We start from the raw sequence: 12165 nt of genomic DNA on the forward strand, positions 1-12165 counted from the left end.
TCCGCACAGCCCTCAAAACCTGGCTATCCCGTCAGGCCTGGGGTTAAAGACCGTAACCCACCCGAATTGTATGAATGTTGTGCTTTTAATGATGTACTGTCTTATGTGTTAATCTGTTTGTTTTCCCCTCCTTTCGAACTGTAAGCCGCCCTGAGTCCCCCCAGGGAAAAGGGCGGCATATAAATAAACTACTCCAATACTCCAATACTCCAAGAAATGTTAGTGCGGTGAATTTATAACTATGTACCTAATGTAGGTGATTAATTGATTGATTAATCATAAAATTTAAAAAGCACATGTTGAGGATAACCAAAGGAAAGCAGAAGAGATTAAAGAGATGATTTAAAATCTGATATGCATTGTTTTTATTGTATGGTTCGGTCAATGATAAATGAGGGGCAGCATAAGTTTATCTTGTCTAACATGACAAAATACTTTGAACTAGCAGGGTGCACCCACAAACAGAATGCTGTATTAAATGCCATGCCTTATCTTGATCCAGAGATACAATGCTGAAAGTGCTTACAAATAAATGCAGTTGTATCATTTAAACCTCCAAAACCTTCCATAAACCCTCTTACATCCAAAGCTCCTCAGAAATTCTATAGTAATGTTTATTTTTTATTACAAGCTATAAGTAGATGAATTATTTCTTATTCTCTGTAAATGTTTGTATATAAACAGCACACAAAGAATTCTTAGATTCAGAGTATGGAGATTGTTTAATTGACTGTAGGTCTGGTTCAGTATGATTGTAACTTCTTGGTCATTCAATTTGAGGTCCTTAAATTTCTTGAACATGAAAAACTTTTAAAATAAATCTTCAGCCAAATTGTAATATCGGGTTAGAATCAAGAACTGTCTTAATGTTTAGAGTATGGAGTCAGAAAGCACTCTTAAAATCAATCTCACTTATGAAAACTAAGATGACAAAGGAGATCATGAAAATAGTGCTTTAATAATGCTAGATATATCATCCACAAAAAATTCACTAAGATATATTTTTATACAACAGAAGTAGTAGAAATGCAGAACAAAACCAGATATTCTGACAAGATAAGAGCCTGGCTTTGTTTTATGACCCAGATTGTGTATGCTTAGCTGATTATATGTCCTATTTTGAACAGAAACACAACTGCTCTCAGTTACTGAAAGTGTTAGAATGATGTGTCCTGTCTTCAACATTAAAGGGATAGTTACTGCAGTAAACACTGGCAAACTGCTCTGAATATAAGAGTTCTGTACTTTGGTAACATTACCTCATTTCTTTTAACAAAAAATATTTTTTTAACTGGTAGACTAAAAGATGAATGTTCTAATATTCACTTCAAGTAATATATGAAAATATGTTGAAAGCATTAATAACTTCTAATGTTGCCATGTCTGTTATAATAAAAATGTAAAAAAGAAAAAAAAAACTATCTTTGTTGCCGATCCTGATAGTTTAACCATTTCTTTTTTGTTGACCTATTAAACAGAGCTTATTTTTATATCACGCAGCACGGGTGTCAAACTCGCTGCATCACATTGCCGTCACGTGTCGTTTCACATCGTTTTTCTTATTCTTGTGACCTGGTAGGAGTGGCTTGCCAGCCATGTTGACTGGGTAGGAGTGGCGTGTCAGTCATGTGACTGAGTGGGAGTGGCTTGGTCATCATGTGACTGGATGGGTCTGGCCAATTTTAAAAATGTGGTGAAACTCACTTAACAACGCTCTTGCTTAGCAACCAAAATGTTGACTCAGAAACTTGGGCATTTGAAACACACAAGTCTTAAAGCTGTCAAGTTACAAGACCCTTGCACCCCTAACCCTTTAGAGAAAAAAACCCCAGGGGTGTTCAAACTTGACAGCTTTAAGACTTGTGGACTTCAACTCCCAGAATTCCACCTCTCTCTCTTCATCTTGATGATGTGCAGACGGGCGGGGAGAGGGAGCTGGAACTGATTCTAAACAGCACTGTAGATTTGTGGAACCTCTTCTATAGAAGAGGTTAGAACTGGCAGGAACCCATCCCTGCCCCTCCCCTACGTCCATGATTGAACTGATCACTGCTTCAAACTTTCAGCTTTAGCCTCAGTCTCATGTCTGCCTTGTAATGGTTTGGAATGCAATTTTGAGAGAGAAGCTTGATATAAGTTGAATAAATATTTTCTCTTTCGTTCTTCAATTAAGAAATGCTACTTGATCTAATTTGCATTCCGGCCCTCACCCCAAGTGATGCTCTTTAGTAACTTCTAACTCCTCCATATCTTGACAATAGTGTTCTTTACACAACAAAAGCTAATTCTTGAGCAGCTGTATATCAAATCACCTTAACATGAAGAAGACCACCACATAACAGGAGGCAAGAGAAAAGAAAACAGCCTTATATTCACCAGAAGCAGCTCTAGTCCTTTGTAAATTTTATTTGTAGTATAATTTTGGACTGCATCTTGAATCTCCTATTTCAGTCTAGCATATCAAGAGGCTGAGTAACAAACACACCCATACCACAAATAGGCACAATAATAACATTTACCTTGTATGGCTGTCCTCTAACTATCACTATCATGTTTCAGACACTGGCCTGCTTTTTAGTGTTTAGAAACTGACAAAACTGAGAGGAAAAATGTTTTAATTATTTCTAAAATATCTACATTAGAAATACTATGAATTTCTGCTTTTGTTCCTATTGCCCAAACTCAGCAATATAAATAATCTGATATTGAGGAAAGCAGTAACTATAGTACGTCTCAGTTGAGAGGATACAGTACATATGTCATTCTTTACAGTTCATTCGTTGGCTAAGAATGCCAATGAAAAAGCAGCACTAACTTTTAAGAGTCACTATATCATTTATTTCCTCAATCAATCTTGCCATTATTATTTTTTATTTTATAAATAATTCAAGAGGATGAACATATCTGATACACCTTTCCTCCTCCTATTTTCCCCACAAGAACAACTCTGTGAGGTGGGTTGGGTCAAGAGAAAGAGAATGGCCAAATAGCCACCAGCCAGTTATATGATTGGTATTAGATTTTAAAGCCGCGGTGGCGTAATGGTTAGAATGCAGTACTGCAGGCTACTTCTGCTGATCACTGGCTGCCAGCAATTTGGCATTTCTGGTCTCATTGGCTCAAGGTTGACTCAGCCTTCCATCCTTCCGAGATTGGTAAATGGAGGAGCCAGATTGTTGGGGGCAATGTGCTGACTCTGTAAACTGCTTAGAGAGAAAGCACTGTGAAGCAGTATATAAGTCTAAGTGCTATTGCTATTAAAAGGAAAGCCACAAATGTGCAAATTATAGCTCATTATGGGAGAAACAGAGTCCAATCTGTTTTATTGCAAGCTCTGATGGAGATCCTACAAGTCTGGATCCTGCTGGTAGCAACTGTAAATGGTAGCAGCTGCAAATGATCAAGCAGAGTATAATTTGAGTAAGACTCTAACCAATATTAATTTATAGTAAGACAAAAAATCAATGAATATTTTAAAGCATAATACAAACCTCTGTATACTGGTCTGGTTTTCTAATGTTATTTTGTAATGTAACATTCACTTTTTGAGTATTCAGAATTTTTCATATTACTCCTGGATTCCATGTGTTCATTTAGCTGCTGTGATCTTCTAAAATAATTTGGGTGATACTTCTCCTAGGAATAAAATTTACCAAGATATTAGATGACTATTGGAAATGATAAGCTGGCACAGCCCTAGTAAATTTAAAATTAAGCCTCCAACAAAAGGAGAGTCAATGGGGAACACCCAGCACACATATCCTGTGCAATTTCTTCTTCTGTTTCTTGTCTACCTAAGTTTGTTAAAATCAGCTGATGTTTACATCATGGGTGTAAATATGGGAGCCATGCCAAAGCATGTGCAGGCCAGCTGGTATGGACAAAAAATTATAGTGGCAAAAGTTGTAGAATGTTTTCCTCTGAGCCATATTAGAAAATATGGAAATTTAATAAGGGAATACCAGTAAAATACTATGGCAATGATAATACAGTAGTGATGGATAAAAAATGAAGTTTAGATTAATCTCTTTAGAAGTCATAAATATTCGTCGTGTATACTAGGGAAGAAAGAATATCTTCCCTCAGCTCCATTATGTCCCCTATGACCCTATTCATATTATCCCTATTAATGCCTTAATAGGGTGTGGGGGAGTATCTATTCTCTATTTTTAACCTGTTCTTAAGGCTTTGGTGTTTTGTTTTTCATCAACATCATCATCTCTTGGTATAGAATAGAATAGAATAACAGAGTTGGAAGGGACCCTTGGAGGACTTCTAGTCCAACCTCCTGCTTAGGCAGGAAACCCTACACCAATTCAGACAAATGGTTATCCAACATCATCTTAAAAACTTCCAGTATTGGAGCATTCACAACTTCTGGAGGCAAGCTGTTCCACTGATTATTTGTTCTGTCAGGAAATTTCTCCTTAGTTCTAAGTTGCTTCTCTCCTTGATTAGTTTCCATTGCTTCTTGTCCTACCCTCAGGTGCTTTGGAGAATAGTTTGACTCCCTCTTCTTTGTGACAACCCCAGAGATGTTGAAATACTGCTATCATGTCTCCCCTAGTCCTTCTTTTCATTAAAGAAGACATACCCAGTACCTGCAACCATTCTTCATATGTTTTAGCCTCCAGTCCCCTAATCATCTTTGTTGCTCTTCTCTAAGTCTAGAGTCTCCACATCTTTTTTACATCATGGCAACCAAAACTGAATGCCAAGTGTGGCTTTACCAAGGCATCATAAAGTGGCATTAACACTGAACACATATGTGTTGCTGTGAGTGGCAAAGAAATTGCTGTAACAAAATAAAACCTGGGAAGTTAAGTCCTAATACCTCTTTGTGTAGAAACACTTCCTTGCTCTGTTCAAGCAGCACAGTTGCTATGTGGATGATTACAGTCTCATTTTTGGATCAATGTGGGCTCCACCTCCCTGCCAGCCTTTTCTAGGCAAACTGGCTTGGTCTGTTTTTAGCCCAGCTCGTCTGAGGAGGAAGGAGAGTGCTACTGGAAGTCACAGAGTATAATCTTTATGGGTTGAAGTGTTTTGAATCCCAATTCCAACAGGGTACAGTTTAGTAACCCTTCAATATTAGAATTAGTTCTAGATTTCAGTATTAGTTCTAGATTTTGATATAGACTTCTACCTGAGGGGCGGTGAATGGTGTTAGACAATTGGGAAAGTTCATAGTAGAATTGAAATTTGAATTAGGATTTTTTCTTCTTCAAAGGGACAGTTTTTCTGGGTTTCCTATTTGTAAAATAATGCATTGCACACCTGCTATGGTGATAGATTTCCTATAGTTCCATTCCATTGAGTTTTATTTATTTATTTTTGTACTAGAAGCACGTGTTTTCTGATTATTTCATTAAACTAATACATCCAATGAAGCACATTAAAAAAAAGACACTAAAAATAAACTAGTCCATATTTGAAATGCCAGTTATTATTATATTTTGAACTGTTGAGCTTTCCATTTAGGAGAAAGAGTTTGTCAGCTGTTAAACTTTACCTTTGAGAATTAACTTTCTTTTATAGCAATGTCAACTCAACCATTTTTAGATTTTTCCATCTAGCAAAATTTGATCTCGGTACTATCTGAAAATTTCATGTTATTCCAAATGTATTACCTTTAAATAATCATAGAAATTAAGAACGACTTGCCCTGGCCTCTTTTTATTCTGCATTCTAGCTGCATTCATAAGGACTGACACCAAGCTGATTTGTGTTTGGAATATCCCCAGTGAAGACTGCTGCTAGGAAAATGCATTTTTCAAAGTACCTTTTATTGAAAGATGTCATCCACATCAGTTAATAAATAATAATAATAAATTAGATTTTCTCATAGAGGTAGTCCTCAACTTACAACAGTTTGATTAGTGACTTTTCAAAGATACAATGGCACTGAAAAAAGTGACTTATGACCATCTTTCACACTTAGGATTATTGCAGCATCTGTTGCAGGTAGTTGAGGACTTCCTGTATTAAGTATTCAACGCATATCATGTATGTATTAAAAGTACTTTCTTATTCTATTACAAACTCTAAAGAATGCTTAATCAAACGTATTGTACTCCTAGCAGAGTTTGATACATATATGTAGTTCTTGGCTTAAAACCATAACTGAGCCCAAAATTTATGTTGCTAAATGGGACAGTTAAGTGAATTTTGCCCATTTTAATGCTTTCTTGGCATAGTTGTTGAGTGAATCACTCAACAATAGTAATATGGTTGTTAAGTGAATTTGGATTAATTCTTTGCTTCTCGGTTTAGGTAAAAAAATAAGAATAACCCAACAAGGTGCAGGTTACCCAAATTTTTAAAAATAAAGTTTGCACAATTCATTTTAGTATTTCATGGAAATGTGAAAGCAAAAAAAACCTTTCCCATTCCTTGTGGAAATTTGGCAGGGAGCAGCAGAAATCTTCTCTTCCCTTCCTTCAGATAAATGGCTTCTATGTGTGTGTGTGTGGGGGGGGGGGCAGGAAGGGAATTATGGATCGCAAGCCTGGTTGGGAAACTGTCATGCAATGTTGAAAATGAAGATCAGTCCGACAGCAGCCAGTAGCACTAAAGCAGTGAAAACCTATCCAAATTTCATTCCCTTGGGAATGGTCTGTATGTTAGCCAATTTGAGATACTTGCATTAAAAAAATGCTTGTCATATGATGCACTTTTTTGCCCAGTTAAAGGTCATGACAATGAGAGTTTTAGTTAATATACCCTATATCCCCTAAGATAAGACCTATCCTGAAAACAACCCCTAGCATGTTTTTATATGTGTGCTTAATATAAGCCCTACCCCCAAAATAAGACCCACTTAAGAGCCTGTGCTGCTTCCCATCTGCCCATTTTGTCTGCTTGCTTGCAGTGCTGCAGCCACAAGTCAAGGCAGGGTGATGGAGGAGGTGCCCCATGTGCCTTGCACTGGCTTACCGCAGGGCTCCCGCAGCCAGGCCATCCACCTTCCTTGCGGTGATAGCCATGTGCAACAGGAGCCCAACCACTGGCTCACTTTTGTTTGCTTGCAGCTGCAAAGGAGCAGGAGGCCGAGCGATGTGTTGGTGCCATGACTGCAGGGCGAGGCAGGTCTCTGGGCATGGGTGGTCTGGCTACAGAGGCCCTGACGTAAGCAGGGCACGTAGGGCAGCTCTGCCTCATGGTGGCAGCACTGACGTGCCACACCTGATTTCCTGCCCCGCCATGAACAAGCAGAAGAAGTGGGCATGGGGGAAAAAAAATAAGCCCCCTGAAAATAAGCCCTAGTGCTTATTTTGGAAATAAGACACGGACTTATTTTTAGGGAAACATGGGTAGATAACTCCAAACACATGCTGAGAAAAAAATGAAGGAACCACATCCTTATTTCTGTGAGCCAACTTCATTATTGTATTTTTTAATGAATACTTTTTTGCATTAATAACGCTAATTGGCATTGTAGTGACTGTCTTGTAGCACAAAGAAGTTAATGTCATTCAATATTTTCAGCACAGGATCTTCCTAGGCAAATAGATGGCATAATGACATTGCAAAACAAAAAATAATAATGGGAAATGATATAAGATGGGGACAGCACTGTTGTTAGGGTAAGACTGACAGGTTTTTTAAATTTTATTTTAAAGTATCTCTTCTCCATTACATAGTGATCTATCAAGTTTCTTGTCAGTTGTTTTTTATTTCAGCCTGTAACAATTACTATGATGAACAGGTAGAATTAGAGTTACTAACCTTTAAATGTTCCCATCCTTTAACTATAATTGAAAGAAAGAGAAAGGAGCTTAGTATAATACAGAGGAGACGGACCAATTTTCTGTTATTAACAATTGAACTATGTAATTTTCAAAGGCAATATTCGTTGTACATTTTTCTTCTGGGAAAGTTATTCTTGTCCAAGCTGAAATATGGTAGCTTTTTTATTTAGGAGCTTAATATACTGCTAATATTGTTTATTTTTATGCTATACAAATGCTATACAAAATTTAATATCATTTAAAAAAGATATTGGGGCAGTTTATTCAGCAAATTAAAATGCTTGTGGGTTTTTGATATATTTCTTTGTCCTCATATTTCCTGAGTTTTTCTCTTTCCCTTTATCTTGGGGTTGTTGTTTTTTTGTGTACTTCCTGTCTCTCCCTGGCAGTTTGTAGTGCTATAAAAATATGTGACTCTTTAGAAAAGGAGTTGTGTGAGAAACAAATACTGCCTCCTGAACTTCTGCGTCAAGATCTGAGTTTTGTTATAAAAAGTTATGCATATGAGACATTACATGCCACATAAAAAGTGTAAGCTGATGCTCTAATGCGGCTGACATGTGTTTTTTTGCATGACCAAGATACTTAATTTTGCTTGTTCTATTGAAAAGTCTTTAGTGATTTTCTGTCCTTTTAAATGGCAGTTGTCTAGTTCTTTAATGTTGGGCTGCCATCTAGTGGCATGCATTGGACTCACATTTTGTTTTTCTTTAAAAAAAAAGTATTGATGCTTGTGTGTATTAATTATTTTAAACCTAATTTTATTAGAACAACTTTATATAACATAGCAAAGAAAAATATCAGCAAGAAATGCCACCCACAATTATTGACAATTAATCTGTGGGTGTTCCATCACTGAAGGTTTTTAAAAAGAGATTGGACAACATTTATCTGAAATGGTATTGTTCCATGATGGCAAATGTATGGCACGCCTGCCACAGGTGACACACAAAGTCATTTGTGAGAGCACACGAGGCATTGCCTCCGGAGGGCAAAAAACGGCCCAATGCGCAAACCAGAAGTTCGGGAATAGACTTCCAGTTTGCCCATTGTGCTGTTTTTCGCTCTCCAGAGGCTTTAGGGAAACCTGAAGCCTCCGGAGGGCATAAAATGGCCCAACAGGCAATCTACTTTATCCACTTAAGCGTAGATTATGTAGCAGTTGAACCTACGTGAAGCTTTGGTAACATTCACTGGCAAAAATGGAAAGGGGAACAGTTGGAGGGGTATCTGGATAATGAGGATCTTATTCTGGTAACTCATGCCTTCATCACTTTGCAAGTGCATCCCTTGAAGGCTGCAGTACATACAAAATGCTCAATTACTGTGTGTGTGTTGATGTGTGTGTGTGTGTGTGTGTATGTGTGTGTGTCGCTGCCCAAACAGAGGTGGGTTGCTCCTGGTTTGGCCTGGTTCAGTTGTTTGGCCTGGGTCACAGAACCAACAGCTACCCAGGCTGGCCACACCCCTGAACCAGTTCCGTGATTGCTGCTGCCGTTGCCGGCATGTTGTTTAGTGCACACGTTCACTGTAAATTGTTCTGCGCATATGAAGCGTGTGTGAAGCGAATCAGTAGTAAAACTTGGAGCAACCCACATCTGTGCCCAAAGTACATTGCACCCGTGTTTTGAATCTGTAGGAGAGTGTGGTGCCCTTATTGAGACAGAACATGTCTGTTAGGTAACAGAGAAGATTGTTATCTTGAATTTATGGTATATGAGGAAGAGGAGCAGAAGCAGGAAGTGGAAGCAGCTGCTACGTTTTCTCCAGCTGCTTTTTAAAAAATATATTTGGCATAGATAGTTTACATGTTTGATACATTGTGAATGCTTTATTATTGATTTTCATTGTAAATCACCGTGGGTCTATATCCTTTGATGTCTGTGGTGAATTTCTTTACATTTTTTACAGTCCTTAGGAAGTCCCTAGACTTGGGGGCATCAAGTAATATTCAAGAAAACAGAAAGTTGAACATAGGAAAAAGGATTGAAAGTTGAGTTTTAAAATAACAGTGGATGAATAAACTGAAAGCCATTAAAGTACATGATCATCAGTCCTTCACAATCCTATCATTCTTGAATGTTTTTCCGAATGTTTACCTTTTTTCTTAGGCAAAATTTTTAACTTAATTACTGTATTTCTTGATGGTTTCAGCTGCTGATACATGATCAGAATGAGTGGATTAGGAGAGAACATCTTGGACAGTATGAACAGTGACTCAAGAAAACGAAAACCATGTGATATTGCTGGACCAGGGTAAAGTATTTCCAAGTTTTTAAAATAGTGTTACTATAGAACATTTACAAATAATGTATGGTAATTTCAAAATTTAAAATTGAGTTAATATTTAGAATAGAGTTCAGTTGATAGCATACCTAAAATGTTGAAATGAAGAAAAAATTTAGGAGGAAGGGGAGATTATTAAGTATATACTTAATAAGACCTGGTATTATTTCTCCCCCCCCCCCAAAAAAAAATAAGGACTAGGCTTATTTTGGGGGAAATGGGGTGTTTAGCCATGGGCTCCCCATCCCCAGCGCATAGACAAGAGGCAGCAAATGCATGAGGACCGACTGTATCCAATAACAGCTGCAGCTTGTCAGTCCCTTGGACGGCGCACTCTGGGGCTACGCAGAGCAGAAGGCAGATAACGGAAGGCAGGTGATCCCGATGCATGGAGTGGAAGGCAGGCAATCCTAATGTGCTGGGTAGGCTGCAGGCAAGCCAAGAGACAGGAAGATAAGCCTCCTGTGACCAACCGACACCCTGGCCCACCGACGCTCAACTATCCCACAGCCTGCCCAGCATGTCCAGATCGCCTGCCTCCCCCTCCCCCCCCCCGGTGTCTTCCTCTGCCTGCTGCTTACACAGGTATTCAACTCACCTGTGCTACATGGGCTGTGGCTGCTGCCACATACTGTCGGCCCATGCACGCTCACCACCTCCTATGCTGGCCATGCCCACCCCCTTCACTAGAGCTTATATTTGGGGTAGGGCTTATATTAGGCCCACACGTAAAAACAGGGTGGGGCTAGTTGTCAGGGTAGGTTGTATTTTTGGGGAAACATGATAAATCAGGTACATGTTTAATTCAATAGAGTAGGACCAGGCAGTCATTTTTGACTTGATTCTTCAAGGATAATCTGTTGGGATTATATATTAGAGAGTTGAAGCAAACTGAGAGTTGAGAAAAGCCAGTAGTAGACCTCAACTCTCCCTCTCCCTCTCCCTCTCTCCCTTCATTTGCATTCTTGTATTGATTTTTTTATTCAACCTTGAAAACCATTGGATTAATTCCTACTCCGAAATCAGTTTTCCTCAAAAACAGTGTAACATTTAGCCTCTTGACACCCAGTTGGGAAATATCAGTGTGGCCATGGGGTCAGGGGGTGGTGTCATTTCCAAAGGGTTAGATGTGACTTGCTGAATTGAAGTTATTTAATATATTTATATATTATAAATATTTATATTTATAATAAATCAAAACCACTTTTAATTTAGCAGTTTGATTAATATATTTTATAAAGGGAAATCATACGATCAGAAGCCTTAACCGATAAAACCTCTGTATCTTTCTCTCTCTTTAAGTCTTGTATGCAGTGGAGAGAAACGGCGACGTGAGCAGGAAAGTAAATATATTGAAGAACTAGCTGAACTGATATCTGCTAATTTGAGTGACATTGATCATTTCAATGTTAAACCAGATAAATGTGCAATTTTAAAGGAAACAGTTCGACAGATACGCCAGATAAAGGAACAAGGCAAGACTGATTCTTAATTTATATAAACTATCCCTTTTATATAAAAATCATGTAGACATGAGTCTGATTTTAGCGTTAAAATATGAGATACATTTTATTTTCTGCTAAATATTTGGCCACTTAAGCTAACATTAACAACATGGATACCACAAATAAAATAAGTGAAAGATTGACTAATGTTTTACTAAAAGATTCATACATTTACATTTATTACACTGTATTAGAGTCAGTAAAATAACAGATTGGTTAGATCCAAGTCATTTTATTTATTTATTTAGCATATGGCATATTATACATGGACTAGCATGTATAATAGAAGAGCCAAGTCATACTGCTATAGAATCAAGAGTTGGAAGGAACCATTTAAATCATTTCCACAATCATTTTATTGTTGTGAAGGGAGAAAATAAAGAACATAAAAGAGGTCATAGAAGAAATAGGTAGACCTATGGCTCTCTCCTCAAGCTATCATAACACAGTTCTGGATAGTTTCTTCTCATTTGAATACTTACCCAGTCTTCATTTTCAAGGGCGGTGCGGTGGCTCAGCAGTTAGGATGCTGGGCTTGTTGGCTGGAAAGCCGGCAACCCAGATTCAAGACACGAGTGCCAAAGTATGGAGTGAGATACTCTCCTTGCCTCACTCCTGCCAAC

General features: G+C 38.1%; 1 protein-coding gene across 3 annotated transcripts in view; it reads left to right on the forward strand.

Moving 5' to 3' along the window:
• The window catches only part of NCOA3 (nuclear receptor coactivator 3), a 94878-nt gene that overhangs the window by 53264 nt on the left and 29449 nt on the right, over positions 1-12165 (forward strand). For all 3 annotated transcript variants that reach the window (XM_032217920.1, XM_032217922.1, XM_032217923.1), the window contains 2 exons: positions 9906-10007; positions 11340-11512. In XM_032217920.1, the coding sequence (XP_032073811.1) occupies positions 9916-10007; positions 11340-11512 (265 nt within the window). In that variant the 5' untranslated portion in view covers positions 9906-9915. The remainder of the gene's footprint in view (positions 1-9905; positions 10008-11339; positions 11513-12165) is intronic.

The sequence above is a fragment of the Thamnophis elegans genome, chromosome 5, assembly GCF_009769535.1.
Source record: "Thamnophis elegans isolate rThaEle1 chromosome 5, rThaEle1.pri, whole genome shotgun sequence".
Lineage (NCBI taxonomy): Eukaryota > Metazoa > Chordata > Lepidosauria > Squamata > Colubridae > Thamnophis > Thamnophis elegans.